At 56.4% G+C, this 15,611-nt stretch overlaps 1 protein-coding gene across 1 annotated transcript; it reads left to right on the top strand.

Annotated features, from left to right (window-relative positions):
* Positions 1-3,881: 3,881 nt before the first annotated feature.
* Positions 3,882-5,676, top strand: LOC127036792 (lysozyme C, milk isozyme-like). Its single transcript, XM_050928011.1, has 4 exons — positions 3,882-4,023; positions 4,424-4,582; positions 5,074-5,152; positions 5,610-5,676. Exons 1-4 carry the CDS (start codon positions 3,885-3,887, stop codon positions 5,674-5,676), a joined length of 444 nt encoding a protein of 147 aa, XP_050783968.1. The 5' UTR covers positions 3,882-3,884.
* Positions 5,677-15,611: the final 9,935 nt, after the last annotated feature.

Raw genomic sequence — 15,611 nt, forward strand, 5'->3', positions numbered from 1 at the left:
TCGAGGGCCGAGTTCGCTGGGCTTGTGGAGTGGCTGGGATCGGGGCTGGGGGCTGGCACGGGGCCCCGGGGTGTCTGGAACCGCAAGGGGCACCGTCACTGCAGCCAGAGGGACCCGAGGGGAGTTCCAGAGGCTGGGGTGGGGGGAGAGGGGTCTGATCAGTGAGAGACGTGTCCCGATGGCGAAAGCAGCCCCAAAGTGTAGACAATGTTCTCCCTCTGTGTGTCCCTGCTGCCCCCTGCTGGAGGGACTGTCCCTGCAGGGTGTGTGTGTCCCTGTCGCCCCCTGCTGGAGGGACTGGCCCTGCAGGGTGTGTGTGTCCCTGTCCCCCCCTTCTGGAGGGACTGGCCCTGCAGGGTGTGTGTGTCCCTGCTGCCCCCTGCTGGAGGGGACGGGCCCTGCAGGGTGTGTGTGTCCCTGCTGCCCCCTGCTGGAGGGACTGTCCCTGCAGGGTGTGTGTGTCCCTGTCGCCCCCTGCTGGAGGGACTGTCCCTGCAGGGTGTGTGCGTCCCTGCTGCCCCCTACTGGAGGGACTGTCCCTGCAGGGTGTGTGTGTCCCTGTCCCCCCCTGCTGGAGGGACTGGCCCTGCAGGGTGTGTGTGTCCCTGCTGCCCCCTGCTGGAGGGGACGGGCCCTGCGCTCTCCTTGTTCCTGGCTTTTCTGAGTTCAGGCCAGAAGAGCCCCGCTCACCCAGTCTGAGTTTCTGGATCTCACAGACCACCCCCAGTGCCGACTCACCAACCCCCATGGCCGAGCGAGACCCACATATCACAGCCCATGGGAGACGAGACTGCGCTGTGCAGAGAGGTGGAACCGGGGTGTACCAACATTCAAGGCCCCCCAATGTCAGGGCAGGGATTAAGGGAGAGACACCCATATAATCCCGGCGAATCACCCACATCCCTTGCTGCAGAGGAAGGGGAACCCTCCCCTCAGTCCCTGCCAAACTGTCCTGGGGTATATCCCTTCCTGACCCCTGCCGGCGGCCAACGGGAGCCCTGAAGCATGAACATTAATGACATACGACATAACCCAGAAGGGAGCCCCAGGGCAGCTGAGCCCTGTCCCTGCTCTCACAAGCAATGCCGGCCTCTGACCGCCCTCATCTGCTCGCTTTTCAAAGTAATTACGTTGTTTGCTCCTCGCCTCTCCTAGTGGGGGGCTGGTCCCAAGCCTCATCCTGCTGATGGTTAGAAACCATCTCCTAATTTCCAACCAGAATTTGTTGGTGGCACGTTTCTGCCCATCGTCCCTTAGCTTCCGTCACTCTTCTTCGGTCCTGGGGCGTAGCCCCCCAATGTAGCTATTGAAAGAAACTAGAGCGCCCTCATTTTGTTCCCCTAAACCAGCCAGCCCCCCGTAGTCTCCTCCATCCCCTGGTCAGCCCAGCCGCTCGGTCTCTGCACCTGACCCGATTTGGCTTCCTCTGGCCGATTTCCTTCCACAAAGCCCTGAGGTGTGAGCTGGAGACAGGCGGGCTCAGCAGACCTGCCATTAAGTGGCTCTGTACATGATTAAACAACTGCAAATAAAGAGTCGTTATTAATGGAAAGATGAGGGTCTGGAGGGAGGTCTTGAGTGGGAACCTCCCTCAAGGAACAGCCAGACTGGGTCAGAGCAAAGGCCCATCCAGCCCAGTATCCTGTCTTCCGACAGTGGCCAATGCCAGGTGCCCCAGAGCGAATGAACAGAACAGGGAATTGTCAAGTGTCCATCCCCTGTTGCCCATTCCCAGCTTCTGGCAAACAGAGACTAGTGACACCATCCCTGTCCAGCCTGGCTAGTAGCCATTGATGGACGTATCCTCCAGGAACTGACCTAGTTCTTTTCTGAACTCTGCTATAGTCTCGACCTTCACACCGTCCTCCGGCGAGGAGTTCCACAGGTTGATTGTGTGTTGGGTGAAGAAATATTTCCTTGTGTTTGTGTTAAACCTGATGCCTGTTCACTTCATTGGGGAATCCCTAGTTCTTGTGTTCTGAGAAGGAGTAAATAACACGTCCTGATTTACTTTCTCCGCACCAGTCATGATTTTATAGACTCCATCATATCTCTCCTGAGTTGTTTCTTTTCCAAGCTGAACAGTCCCAGTCTGATTAATCTCTCCTCATATGGAAGCCGTTCCAGACCCCTAATCATTTTTTGTTGCCCTTCTCTGAACTTTTTCCAATTCCAATATATGTCTTTGCAGATGGGGTGACCACACCTGCATCAGTATTCCAGATTTGGGTGTACCATGGATTCAGGGATGATGAGGCGGGGGGGTGGGGGGAGGCCCGGTGATCTGGAAGGAGGTGTTGTGCCAGGGGGTCCCGGCCCCACCCCATCTCCGCACCCGGCCCCAGAGGGCACTGTGCCATGAGGTCCCCACACTGCCTCATCTCCCCACCCGGCCCCAGGGGGCGCTGTGCCAGGGGGTCCCCACACTGCCCCATCTCCCCACCCGGCCCCAGGGGTGCTGTGCCAGGGGGTCCTGGTCTGGAAGGGGGCCCGGCTTCCCCGCCCTGTTTAGCTGGTCCACCCTTGCTGGGGGGGGCCTGAACCCGCTCTCGGCGGCCCTGCATGGATTTATATGGAGGCAACATGGTATTTTCTGCCTTATTATCTCTCCCTTTCTCAACGACTCCACCGTTCCGTTTGCTTTTCTCACTACCGCTGTTTTCGGAGAACTTCCCACAATGACTCCAAGCTCTTTTCCTTCAGGGGCAGCAGCTAATTTAGCCCCCAGAATTTTATACGTCTCCACAGGGAAGTGTCCCGGGTCCGGTGTCATTGCTCAGCGGTAGGAGAAGAGAGCAGACAGATCCAGTCTGCAGATGATACAGAGCGAGAGGGGTTTGCGATCGAGGAGGGGGGAGTGTGTCTGTCCTTGGGGGAGGACAGAGCTAACGTTGAAAGGGATCTTGATAAATTGGAGGACTGGGCTGTAGCCAGCAAGGTGCCCCACTTAGGGGACAAATATTTAATAACGGGCTCTTTGATTTGGCAGACAAAGGTGTCAGTAGAAGCTGGTCAAATTCAGCCTGGGAAGAAGGTGGGATTTTTTTTAACACTGGGAGCAATTACCCATGGGGACATTTCCCCAAAGCGGGCGTCGGATCCTCCATCCCTGGCTGCTTTTAAATCCAGCTGGGCCGTGTTTCTGCTCTGGGAATTATTGTGGGGAAGGTCCCCTGCCTGGCAGACAGGAGGTCGGACTCAAATCCCAAAGGCCCCAGAATTTGTAGACCTGCCCGCAGAGGGCGACTGGCTCTGGGGAGCGACCTCCCCGCCCCCCCTTAGTGAGGGCTCGGGCACAGATCGGAGCTTGGGGATCCACGTGAAATGTCCATCTAGGGTGACCAGACGGCACGTGTGAAAAATCGGGACGAGGGTAATAGGCACCCCTATAAGACAAAGCCCCATATATTGGGACTGTCCCTATAAAATCAGGACGTCTGGTCACCCTACGCCCAGCGCCCCCTGCCCGTCGGCACCAAGAGATCCTTGGGGCGCACTGCAGCCTGGCTCCAGCTGAAGTCACCCCGTGACTGCAGTGTGGGTGGAGTTGGGAATCTGACCTCACCCCTGTCCCTGGGTCAATCCAGAGTCACTCCCTTTCACGGAACCCCGAGGGGCGGTTCTAGAACACGGGGCCTTCATGACACCACAGGGTGTTCTAGAAGGGAGGCCATGACCCCCAGCCACGGAGAGCAGGGGGGCCCCCATACAGCTCCCAGTTGCTGCCCAGCCCCCCTCTGGCCAGCCCCAAACACCCTCCATCTCTCTCTCCATCGCTTTGTCTGCCCAGTGCGGCCCCGACGGTGCCGTTGGCCCGTTCCTGGCGCGCCCCATCTCAGCTCCCCTCGATCCGCAGTCCGGCTGCCCCCCCTGGCCCTGTGGGGATGGGGGTCCTGGGGCTGGTGACCCTGCTGGCCTCTCTGAGCATGGGGGGCCGGGGGAAGATCTTCACCCGCTGTGAGCTGGCAGAGACGCTGCAGGACAGCGGGATGGACGGATACGAGGGATACAGCCTGGCCAACTGTGAGTGAGCCCTCAGGCCTGCCCCACGGGCTTATCTATGGGGCTGTAAAAGCAGCAAAGAGTCCTGTGGCACCTTATAGACTAACAGACGGGGCTGTGTGTCCCTACCACATCACTCTCCATGGGGTCTTCCTATGGGATTGTGTGCCCCTCCTGCACCGCTCTCCATGGGACCTCCCTATGGGGCTGTGTCCCTCCTGCATCACCCCCCCCCATGGGACCTCCTTATGGGGCTGTGTTCCTCCTGCACCGCTCCCCCCATGGGACCTCCCTATGGGCTGTGTGCCCCCCAGTCCCCACGGGAACTCCCTATGGAGCTGTGCCCCTCCCATACTGCTCCCCATCTCTATGGGGCTGTGTGCCCCCCCACTTCCCATCTGTATGGGGCTGTGCCCCCCAGGGGTCTGCCTGGCATTCTACACGAGCGGCTTCGACACGGCAGCTGTGGGGGCCAATGCGGATGGCAGCTCCGACTACGGGATCTTCCAGATCAACAGTGGCTGGTGGTGCCAGGACGCCCAGATCCCGTCGGAGAACCTGTGCCATGTGCGCTGCCAGGGTGAGGCGCCAGGGGGCACTGGGCTGTGGGGGGGTCAGTGGGGAGCTCTGTGCTGCAGGGGGCGGGTGGTAGTCAGTGGGGGTGCTGTGCTGCAGGGTCAGTGGGGGGGCTCAGTGAGGGGCACTGGGCTGCAGGGGTCAGGCAGGGGGTTAGTGGGGGGGCTCAGCAGTGGGGCGCTGTGCTCTGGTACATTCCTGTGCGACACCCAGTCATGCTTCTAACCACTCCTGCGTCCTGCAGCCCCCCAGGATCTGGAGTATTTTCCCTGCCTGCTGAGCCACACCGGGGGCTGTGTTATGGGGTGCGGTGAGAACACACGCCCTTCCCGTCAGCAGACACCGGGGGGCAGCAGGGATTCGGGGTGGTGGTGGATTTGGCTGTTGTGGTTGGAGCCAATCTGACCCCCTCCCCATTCTTCCCAGCCGCCCCGCAACTCTGCAGCCTCCCTGAGGGGGCCCATCCCTGCCTTACCCTCCCTCCCTTGCTCCCAGATTTGCTGAACCCCGACATCAAGGATGACATCAACTGTGTGAAGAGAGTGGTGCAGGATCCTCAGGGCATGGAGGCTTGGTAAGGGGGCTCCCTGGGCAGAGGGGTATTCCCAACAGAGGAGCTCTGCATCTTGGCACTGGACGAGACCTTCCCGTGCGGTGCTATGTGTGGGTGTTCGCCAGCTGCCCCGCCTCAAAGGTGGCTGCACCTCAGCAGCAGGCGAGCCATCCCATGTGGCGTTATGTGCGGCTGTTCTCCATCTGCCCCGCCCCAGAAGTAGCTACATCTCAGCACTGGGCAAGCCATCCCCGTGTGGTGTTATGTGCGGCTGTTCTCCAACTGCCCCACCCCAGAAGTGGTTGCATCTCAGCACCGGGTGAGCCATCCCAGTGTAGTGTTATGTGCAACTGTTCTCCATCTGCCCCTCCCCAGAAGTGGCTGCATCTCAGCACTGGGCAAGCCATCCCCACAGCTTCTCTCTCAGTGTTACTGTCCTGGTGACGCGTCATCTCATCTGTCACTTCCCCTCCCTCAGGGACGACTGGAAGGAACATTGCGAGAAGCAAGACCTGACTGAGTGGGTTGAGAGTTGTAATCTGTGAGGCCCGAGCGTGTCTCCCCCACGGGGGACGTCTGTCCTTCTCCCTGTGTCTGTCTGTCCGTTCACACGAATGCTCCCTGCACTGAGCAGTCTCGAAGGAATTTATAAACCCCGTTGGTTGAAATCTTCTTGCTGTGTTTCTCTGGTCAGATGCCCGCGCAGGCTGCCAGGGGCCCTGAGACCCCTGTGAAGTGAAACCAGTGAAGTGAAGTCAATGAAAACCCTCCAGTGAAAACAGATCAGGCCCCAGGGCCCACCCCAGCCTGGTACCCAGAGCCAGGGCTAACAAGGTCACCTTGTCTCCTCCCGACGCACTCTTTGTTCTCCAGCCAGTGCCCCTCCATGCAGAGGGCCAGGCCATTGTTGGGGGGTGGGGAGAGGGTGCAGGATCTCTGGATTCTTCTGCAAAGAAAAGCCCTTTCCCTCTCCCCTGGTAAATCATGTGGTACTCAGGGGAAACTGAGGCACACACCTCCGTGGGGTGGGGCTGTGGCCTGGGCAGAGACTTGGGGAGCTCCCCCTGGCAGATAAACACCCGGCACCTATGTTCTGCCCCCCGCTAGGAACGGCCTTGCCCCCTGCAAAGCAGTTGCCCTGACTGCTTGCTGTCATGGCGTCTGATCCCAGCAGCAGGGAACCTATCAGAGCAGACCCCATATTACCACCCCCCAAAGGTGGCAGGCTAAATCTGCCTCGCAGCAAAGACCCAGACACAGCTCAGGCCTGCCTCCCGGCAATGGGTCTCTTGCAGAGCGATCTCCTTGTTAGGCCCCTGACTTCAGGAGCAGTTCTAGATATTTCGCCACCCCAAGCACGCTGGCTTGCCGCGGGGGGCACTCTGCCGGTCGCCGGTCCCTTGGCTCCGGTGGACCTCCCGCAGGCGTGCCTGTGGAGGGTCCGCTGGTCCCGTGGCTCCACCGAAGCCACGGGACCAGCAGACCCTCTGCAGGCATGCCGCCGAAGGCAGCCTGCCTGCCGCCCTCCCTGTGACCGGCAGAGCGCCCCCCGCGGCATGCCGCACCAAGCACGAGCTTGGCATGCTGGGGCCTGGAGCCAACACTGCCTGGGTTGCACAAACAGCAGGTGAGACAATGGCGCCTCCATCCCTCCTGCTAGCACGTCCCGGTCCCACGGGGATTTGCACTTAGAGGAGTCAGCGTGGGACCCTTAGCACCATGGGACCCTAGCACCATGGGACCAGCTACGGGGCAGCTCTCGGGCCACCTCCGATGACCAGCACTGAATTGGAGGATTATCTGCTGCGGGCAGATCTCTCTCTCTTTGCCTCCACTTGCTCAGGAAACTAGCTTGAGCTCAGGCAGCCACTCTATTTCCTGCGCCCAACCCACTTCCTGTTGACTCTCGGGGAGACAGACCCGCAGAGGACGTGCTAACCTGCTTTGTTTCCAACAGAGGTGGAGACTCAGGGCCCCTTGTCCTAACAGGCCCAGCTTACATGGCGGAAGCAAGACGTGCGATGGATGTTCCCTCTCTCCCCCACCACAGTAGCCTCTGAGCTCTGGCTGGAAAGGAGGGGGGTGGGTCTCTCCTCTGCTGCAGCAGCCCCCACGCTGGGACTGGAAAGGGGAGGGTCTCTCCCCAGCAGCCACAGCCCTGAGACGCTTTCTGTGGCCACCGTAGCCCTGCGGGTCCCAAATTCCCCCCACTCCCTCTTCTCACCCCACTGCCCCCTCCCACCTACTCCCTATTCCCCCCAAGGCCACCACCCCACCTTACATGTGCATCTTCTCCAGGGTCCAGGCACCTAATTAGTGGAACCCCGCCTGCGCAGCTCCACTAATTAGATGGATGGCCCTTCATTCTCTCGTGGGCGGCCGCCCAGGGGTGCTCCTTAGAGGGAACTATCCGCGGACCGCCTGAATGGAGCTCGCGGGCCACTGGTGGTCCATGGACCACAGTCTGAGAACCTCTGAGTGCTCGTTTAAAGTTGCCCAACACTCCTTTATAGTGTTGTTTGGCAGCCGCCTGCTTTGTCCATGTGGAGATAAAGGAAGAGGGAGGCAGGCGTCAGGACCCTAATTGGGCCCTGGGTGATCACGACTTCCCACCACCCAACACAGATGTAATGAGGTTGAGTGGCACCTGTATAAGAAAAACTAAAACTACTGATTATTTCTCAAAAAAAGTTTTGAATGACTTTCGACTTTGGCGGCACTTCAGCGGCGGGTCCTTCAGTGCTGTGGAAGACCTGGAGTGAGTGAAGGACCCCCCACCGCTGAAGTGCCGCCAAAGACCCGGACCACTGCCAGGTATTCAAATCGGGCCCCGCAGTTCCTAAAGCCGGCCCTGACGTTACCCTTCAGTTGGCCGTTTTCTGCACTGGCCAGGTATAGAGGGTTGCGAAGAGCACGTCCCTTCGGTTCAGGGGGTGTGGGTCAGGTTTCCCTTATGACCAAAACACACACACAGTCCCGTGCCTTCGTACTTTTTATCTGATCTGTCGGCCGTGTCTTAAAACAGACTGATCAATTAGGGTCAGCCAAATCTTTAATGTGGTTAATGTTGTCGCCTTGGCTGCAGAATTTATGCTTACATATCTCCTTGTGTTTCTTTGACCGTATAATTTATATTTAGTTATTTTCTTGTAGCCAGTTGTTTTAATAGTGGGTTAGACAAGCTGTGCCTGGGGGCACAAGTTATCTCACTTCATAGGAGTTAGAATGTGTTATCTGGTTGCAGCTCGTTTTGACCATAAGTCTTATCTTACTTCTGCAAAGCTTGCCCTTTTCACTTCTGCGAAGCTTGCCCTTTTCACCCTGCAAAGCTCGCCCTTTTCACCCTGCAAAGCTCGCCCTTTTCACTTCTGCGAAGCTCGCCCTTATCACCCTGCAAAGGTCACCCTTATCACCCTGCAAAGCTCGCCCTTATCACCCTGCAAAGTGGAAGTTTGAGGCCTAACATTGACGATACCTTTGTTCATTTTAAGCTTGGCAATACTTTTGCTCAGAGATTAATCACAGTCCACTGCTTGCAGGAAGAGCAGCCCGCTGGAGTGAGCTGGTGGGGGCTTGGAACCAGGGTGGGACAACAGCCCCCCATCAGCTCCCCTAAGTTCCCTGTGCCGCCCAGCAGGCTATCAATTGCTGGGCAGTTCAGCTGTTCCTGCCCCCACTGCCATGTGCTGCTCCTGCCCTCTGCCTTGGAGCTGCCTCCGGGAGCCTCCTGCTTGCTGTGCAGGTAGGGTGACCAGATGTCCCGATTTTATAGGGACAGTCCTGATTTTTGGGTCTTTTTCATATAGATGCTCCTATTACCCCCCACCCCTCTCCTGATTTTTCACTCTTGCTGTCTGGTCACCCTATGTGCAGTGGGGTGAGGGGGGGAAAGGGATGCTGTTGTGACGGTGTCCCTCTGCCCCTTTCTTGCCCCCCATCTCCACAGAGCAGCATGTGTGTGTGTGGGTGGGTGGGGACGACAGGGCTCAGAATGGAGGGTGCTTGCTGGCAGCGGCTGCTGTCTCTGTGTCTCTCTCTCACACACAGGGTGTGTGTGTCTCTGTGTCTCTCTCCCATGCTGCCTCCCCCCGTCCTCCATTTGTGCTGCCCTGCAGAGCGTGAGGCTGCATTAACAACAATGTGTTAACCCTCGAGGGTTCAGCCGAGTGCTAGTTCATCGTTTAGCAGTAAGGCTTCCTGGGGACTATCCCACCCTCTGACTCCACCACCTCAACCAAGCCTCACAGTCATCATTGCTGTGTACAGTATTCAATTGTTTGTTTAAAACGTATACTGTGTATATATGAGTCTTGTGTCTGGCAAAAAAAAAATTCCCTGGAACCTAACCCCCCCCATTTACACTAATTCTTATGGGGCAACTGGATTCACTTAACATCATTTCGCCTAACGTACCTGTCATAAAGGGATAGTTAAGAGTTAATGGAACAGAAGTACTTCATGTCTCTTTTGTCTGTAAAGGGTTAACAAGCTCAGTGAGCCTGGCTGTCACCTGACCAGAGGAGCAATCAGGGAACAGGAGACTTTCAAATCTTGGGGGAGGGAAGTTTGTGTGTGTGCTGTTAGTTTTTGTGTGTGCTGCTAGTGTTTGGTTGTTGTTCACTCCGGGGGCTCAGAGGGACCAGACGTGCAACCAGGTTTCTCTCCAATCTCTCCGATACAGGCTCTTATATGTCCAGAATAGTGAGTACTAGGTAGATAAGGCGAGTGAGGCTTATGGTTGTTTTATTTGCAAATGTGTATTTGGCTGGAAGGATTTTAATTTGTACTTGTATCCTTAGGCTGGGAGGGTATTCCCAGTGTCTAGAGCTGAAAGACCCTGTACCTATTCCATTTTTTAAATTTACAAAGATAATTTTCACTGTTTTTTCTCTCTTTAATTAAAAGCTTTTCTTGTTTAAGAACCCGATTGTTTTTTTATTCTGATGTGAGACTCCAGGGGACTGGGTCTGGATCCACCAGGGAATTGGTGGGGAGAAAGGAGGGAAGGGGGAGAGAGAGCTTAATTTCTCTCTGTGTTAGGATTACTTTCTCTCTCAGGAAGAGTCTGGGAGGGGAAGAGAGAAGGAGCGCGGGAAAGGTGCATTTTCCTCTCTGTTTTAAGATTCAAGGAGTTTGAATCACAGTGATCTTCCAGGGTAACCCAGGGAGGGGAAGTCTGGGAGAGGCAATGGTGAGGGAAAGGGTTTACTTTCCTTGTGTTAAGATACAAAGGGTCTGGGTCTTCAGGGTCCCCGGACAAGGTTTTGGGGGGACCAGAGTGTACCAGGCACTGGAATTCCTGGTTGGTGGCAGCGCTACAGGTTCTAAGCTGGGATTGAGCTTAGAGGAATTCATGCTGGTACCCCATCTTTTGGACGCTAAGGTTCAGAGTGGGGAATTATACCATGACAGTACCATTTTTCAGGAACATAACTGCAACATTAAGTGAGGAGTTACTGTATATTTTTTAAAATACTATAAAAATGTGAGGGCTCTGGGGTGGAGCTGGTGATGAGGGGTTGGGGTGTGGGAGAGGCTCAGGGCTGGGGCAGAGGGTTGGGGTGCAGGGGGTGAGGGCTCTGGGTTGGGGCTGGGGATGAGGGGTTTGGGGTGTGGGAGGGGCTCAGGGCTGGGAAAGAGGGTTGGAGTGCAGGGGGTGAGGGCTCTGACTGGAGGCTCTGGGGTGGGATGGGGCTGGGGATGAGGAGTTTGGGGTGTGGGAGGGGCTCAGGGCTGGGAAAGAGGGTTGGAGTGCAGGGGGTGAGGGCTCTGACTGGAGGCTCTGGGGTGGGATGGGGCTGGGGATGAGGGGTTTGGGGTGTGGGAGGGGCTCAGGGCTGGGGCAAAGGGTTGGAGTGCAGGGGGTGAAGGCTCTGGGGTGGGGCTGGGGATGAGGGGTTTGCGGTGTGGGAGGGGCTCAGGGCTGGGTCAGAGGGTTGGAGTGCAGGGGGTGAGGGCTCTGGCTGGAGGCTCTGGGGTGGGACGGGGCTGGGGATGAGGAGTTTGGGGTGCAGACAGGCTGCCCCAGGGCAAGGGCCAGGGAGGAGGACTCCCCCCAGCCCTCTCCTCCAGGCAGCAGCCAGCTCCAGGGGAGCCCCCCCGCCACTTCCTGCCCTGCATCTCACTCACCTCACACCACAGTCACTGCGTGTGCTCCCAGTGCCCCCCTCAGGTACAGGAAGCCCCCTTGCCTCCCCTGCAGCCCTGTGCTGGGTGGGGGGGCTGCCATCACATGTGCACTTCCGCCCCTGCTGCTGCCCCTCCCTGCAGCCTCACTGGGGGTGGGGCTGCCCCTTGTCTAGCGTGGGGCAGGAGTGGTGACTGCAGGCGGGGAGGGGGCCCCCTGTGCTGGTGGAGGGTCCCATAGAAAAATGAAAAGGTCTGAGGGGGAAGGGCAGGCTCAGGGTCAGTCTGCCCTGGCAGTAGTGGCGGGGTGGGGGGCACTAGGACCCTGCGGCGGCAGTTGATGCAGGAGGCAGCATGGAGCTGCTCTGGGGCCTCGGGGAGATGCGGGGGGGGGCAGCAAGTGGGGGCCGGGGGACACTCGGGGGAGGCGCATGGGGGCAGCAGGTGGGGCTGGGGGAGAGACCCGGCCTCGAACATTGGCAGAGCCGGGCCCCCGAGCCCTGAATATTGCTGGAGCCTGGGCACCATGGGCCCATACAACTCGCCACCTATGAACACACCCGTGTCCGCGGCAATCGGACCCGCTCAGTCAGTGCACCAGGACGCTGCCCTCCTCAGACTTCTCCTTTAGACACTGGCACAAACAAGTTACGTATCACGTTCCGGACGCCGTCTGCTAGTTTCCACTCCTCTCCTTGTGCCTGCCCGTCCTTATCTTATCCACGGGGTCGGGGTGTTGCTGGAGCACTTCTTAGCAACTAGTTTCCACAGTTACTTGAGAGATCTGTGGGGTTTCGTACCCTCCTCTGCGGTCAGGAATGTGCTTACTTGGTGTTAGATAATACCGAGTGGGTTGGTATTTGCCCACGGCCAGGCGTACTCCGGTTCACACTGTTAGTTATGCCAAACTGAGGAGTTCATTCCCTCTGGGGCACCTGGCATCGGCCACTGGCATTTGACAGGACACTGGGCTGGCTGGACCCTTGGTCTGACTGAGTCTGGCTGCTCTTATGTTCCTATGTCAAGGGCTCCCGCAAGGCCTACAATCCGGTTCATAGGCGCCAACTGCGTGGGTGCTCCAGGGCTGGATCACCCACAGAAAAAAAAGTGGGTGCCGAGCAGGGTCGTCCCTAGCCACCCCAGCCCCCACTCCCCTGAGAACTGCAACAGGGCCAGGCCTGCACTCACCAGCAGTGGGAAGTACAGACCAGACTCTCTTCAGGATACTAAAATCAATAAGGGGCGGTCAGGGGACAGGGTAGCGGGTGGGGACCCAGGGGGCGGTTAGGGGCAGGGGTGTGGATAGGGGTGGGGCAGTAAGGAAGCAGGGAGCAGGGGGGTTTGGATAGGGGGTGGGGACCCAGGGGGCGGTTAGGGGTGGGGGTGTGGATAGGGGTTGGGGCAGTAAGGAAGCAGGGAGCAGGGGGGGTTGGATAGGGGGTGGGGACCCAGGGGGCAGTTTTGGGCAGGGGTGTGGATAGAGGTTGGGGCAGTTAGGAGGCAGGGAGCAGGGGGGGTTGGATAGGGGGTGGGGACCCAGGGGGCAGTTTTGGGCAGGGGTGTGGATAGAGGTTGGGGCAGTTAGGAGGCAAAGAGCAGGAGGGGTGGAGACCCAGGGGGCAGTTAGGGGCAGGGATGTGGGTAGGGGTCGGGGGGACAGTTGGGACAGGGAGAAGGGGGGTTGGATAAGGGGTGGGGTCCCGGGGGGCAGTTAGGGGACAAGGAGCAGGGGCTGGTTGGATGGGGCTGAGGTTCGGGGGGGCAGTCAAGGGACAGGGAACAGGGTGGGTTGGATAGGTGTGGAAGTCCTGAGGGGCCTGTTAGGGGGCAGGGGTGTGGATAGGGGTCAGGGCAGTCAGGAGACAGGGAGAAGGGGGGGTTGGATAGGGAGTGGGGTCCTGGGGGGGTTAATGGCAGGGGTCCCAGGAGGGGGCGCTCAGGGGACAAGGAGCAGGGGGGGTTGGATGCGTCAGGAGTTCTGAGGGGGGCAGCCAGGGGGTGGGAAGTGGGCGGGGGCGAATAGGTGGTGGGGGCCAGGCTATTTGGGGAGGCACAGCCTTCCCTACCCGGCCCTCCATACAGTTTTGCAACCCCGAAGTGACCCTCAGTCCAAAAGGTTTGCCCACCCGTGTGCTAGCCGGTCACTCTACTCAGGGACAGTTTGACGTCAATCACATGAACGCTCTTCCTCAATAACCGCCAGAACTTTGTCCAAACAAACTGAGACATGAGGTTCCACGATGTCTTTCACTAATTTCTCCATACATTTTTGTTTTGTGGTCATTTCAAACTGATCTTGCGTCTCATCGCTTTCACAGCAGTTGGAGCACCAAAGTGACCGCTTGTATATGACAAAAAAGGCAGTCACCCCGAAAATGAAGCCTAGACCCGCAATCTGGAGAGGAAAAAGAAAAATCAGCACATTCAGATTTGTTATTTATATTGGACTTTTTCTTCACAAATGTTTTGCGTCCCACCACCGGGGGTAGGGACAGGGTGACGTATAGTTTACGGTCCCTGTGCACAGGTAGGCGTGAATCAAGCCTTGGAGGCTTTACTGACACAATCTAGTTATCACGAGTATAATTTAGTAATCTGGGTCCCTTCCCTTCTCCATGCCCCGTAACACATCACATTTCAAAACAATCTGGGTTGAGGGGAGAATGTGACACTGACAGACCCTTATCCTGCCCCACTTTCCCTGCCAGAGGTGCCAACTTTCTGCTTGACCCCTGCTCTGCCCCAGACTCCTCCCTCACTCCACCCCTTCTCCTAGACCCCCACCCCCTCTTCCTGCCCTGTTCCGCCACCTCTGTCAAGTGCATCCAGCCCTCCAACGAACAGTGGGTGGGAGCTGCTGGGGGGGATGGGGAGGATCGGATTGGTGGGGCCCGCCAGTGGGTGCTGAGTGGGCGCCCGGGGCTGTGACTTGGTCTCTGAGGTGTTACTACGATACCGTTGAATCTCAGAGTTACGAACAGACCAGTCAACCGCACATTTCCTTTGGAAGCTGGAAGTGCACAATCAGACAGCAGTAGAGACAGAAAAGAAAATACAAGAAAGCAAATACAGAACAGTTTTGTGTTAACTGTAAACTACTAACAAATAAAGGGAAATCAGCATTTTTCTTCTGCATAGTAAAGTTTCAAAGTTGGATTAAGTCAATGGTCAGCGTTTTGTTCACATTTACATACATTTCAGAGTCACGAACAGCCTCCATTCCCGAGAGGTTCGTAACTCTGAGGTTCAACTGTACAAAGAAACCCAACGAATAGGGTGACCAGATAGCAAATGTGAAAAATCAGGACATGGGGTGTGTGTGTGGGGGGGTAATAGGAGCCTATATAAGAAAAAGACCCCAAAATTGGGACTGTCCCTATAAAATCGGGACATCTGGTCACCCTACCTACGAATGATACGTCTTTTCCTAAGCTAGACAAAGCCAAAAAGTGAAGAAAGAAGCACACAAAACTGTGGCTGTGATCCCATATGTTTCAGTGCTGCTGAGACTCTCTTTTGACAACAGGGGTCGCTTGGAAAAATAGTGTGTAATTGTGTAATTAAAGACTGCATCATAACAAAGACAGAATTAAGGCCACATAGGCAACCATAAAGCTGCATTTCCTAACTTCAGAGCATTTGACTTCCAACCTTAATATTCTTTTAAGATGATCTGTTTTACGTATGCTTTGAATTAACTCTCTATTTTGGATCTGTTTTGTGTGTTATTATTTATTGCCTGAGTGCCCCCAAGCAATACATCTCACATAGCATTTACCAGTCATTCTTATACAGCGTTAATGTCTCATGGCTGACCCAGGCTTTGGATCAAGGTACTTTTTTCAACCCTGCATTTGTAACTGTCTCATCTCTTCCAGACTGGACCAAGAATCCAAGACAGCTGAGAGCAAAATGCCAGAGAGGGTTGAGTTTCTCATGAAAGATCTGTAATGGGAGAACCTTACCTGTGATGTTACATAACAGTCACTGGGCTGGTCTGTATTGTCTGCTGTGAAGTCTTCAGATGTTTTACACAGACAATCCACATATTTTCCATCCAGGAGAAGAATGACAATCCATATAATAGAAGGCAAGACAATCCTAAAGGAAGACTCAAAACAGTGATCAAAGCTACGGCAGCATCTCTTGAGATATTTTTGCTGAAAAGCCATGCTCATGAAAAGGAAAAGCACAGCTGGCACAACAAAATAGAGGACACTGTACCAGTCTCTTAAGGTCTTCTTTGGAGGACATTTAAATTCAACTTCCATTACCTTTTCGATCCCTATCAAAATTAATAAGACAATTGAAGTAGATGCAATCCCATATCCTTTTTGCCAAGTCTCAATAAATT

This window comes from Gopherus flavomarginatus, chromosome 18 (assembly GCF_025201925.1).
Source record: "Gopherus flavomarginatus isolate rGopFla2 chromosome 18, rGopFla2.mat.asm, whole genome shotgun sequence".
Taxonomy (NCBI): Eukaryota; Metazoa; Chordata; order Testudines; family Testudinidae; genus Gopherus; species Gopherus flavomarginatus.

What these genes read in the sequence shown, in the direction of transcription:
- LOC127036792 (XM_050928011.1), top strand. Translation starts at nt 3,885, where the DNA reads ATGGGGGTCCTGGGGCTGGTGACCCTGCTGGCCTCTCTGAGCATGGGG. An exon ending in GGGATACAGCCTGGCCAACT is followed by an intron (nt 4,024 to 4,423) that starts GTGAGTGAGCCC and finishes TGTGCCCCCCAG; the next exon opens with GGGTCTGCCTGGCATTCTAC. An exon ending in CCTCAGGGCATGGAGGCTTG is followed by an intron (nt 5,153 to 5,609) that starts GTAAGGGGGCTC and finishes CCCCTCCCTCAG; the next exon opens with GGACGACTGGAAGGAACATT.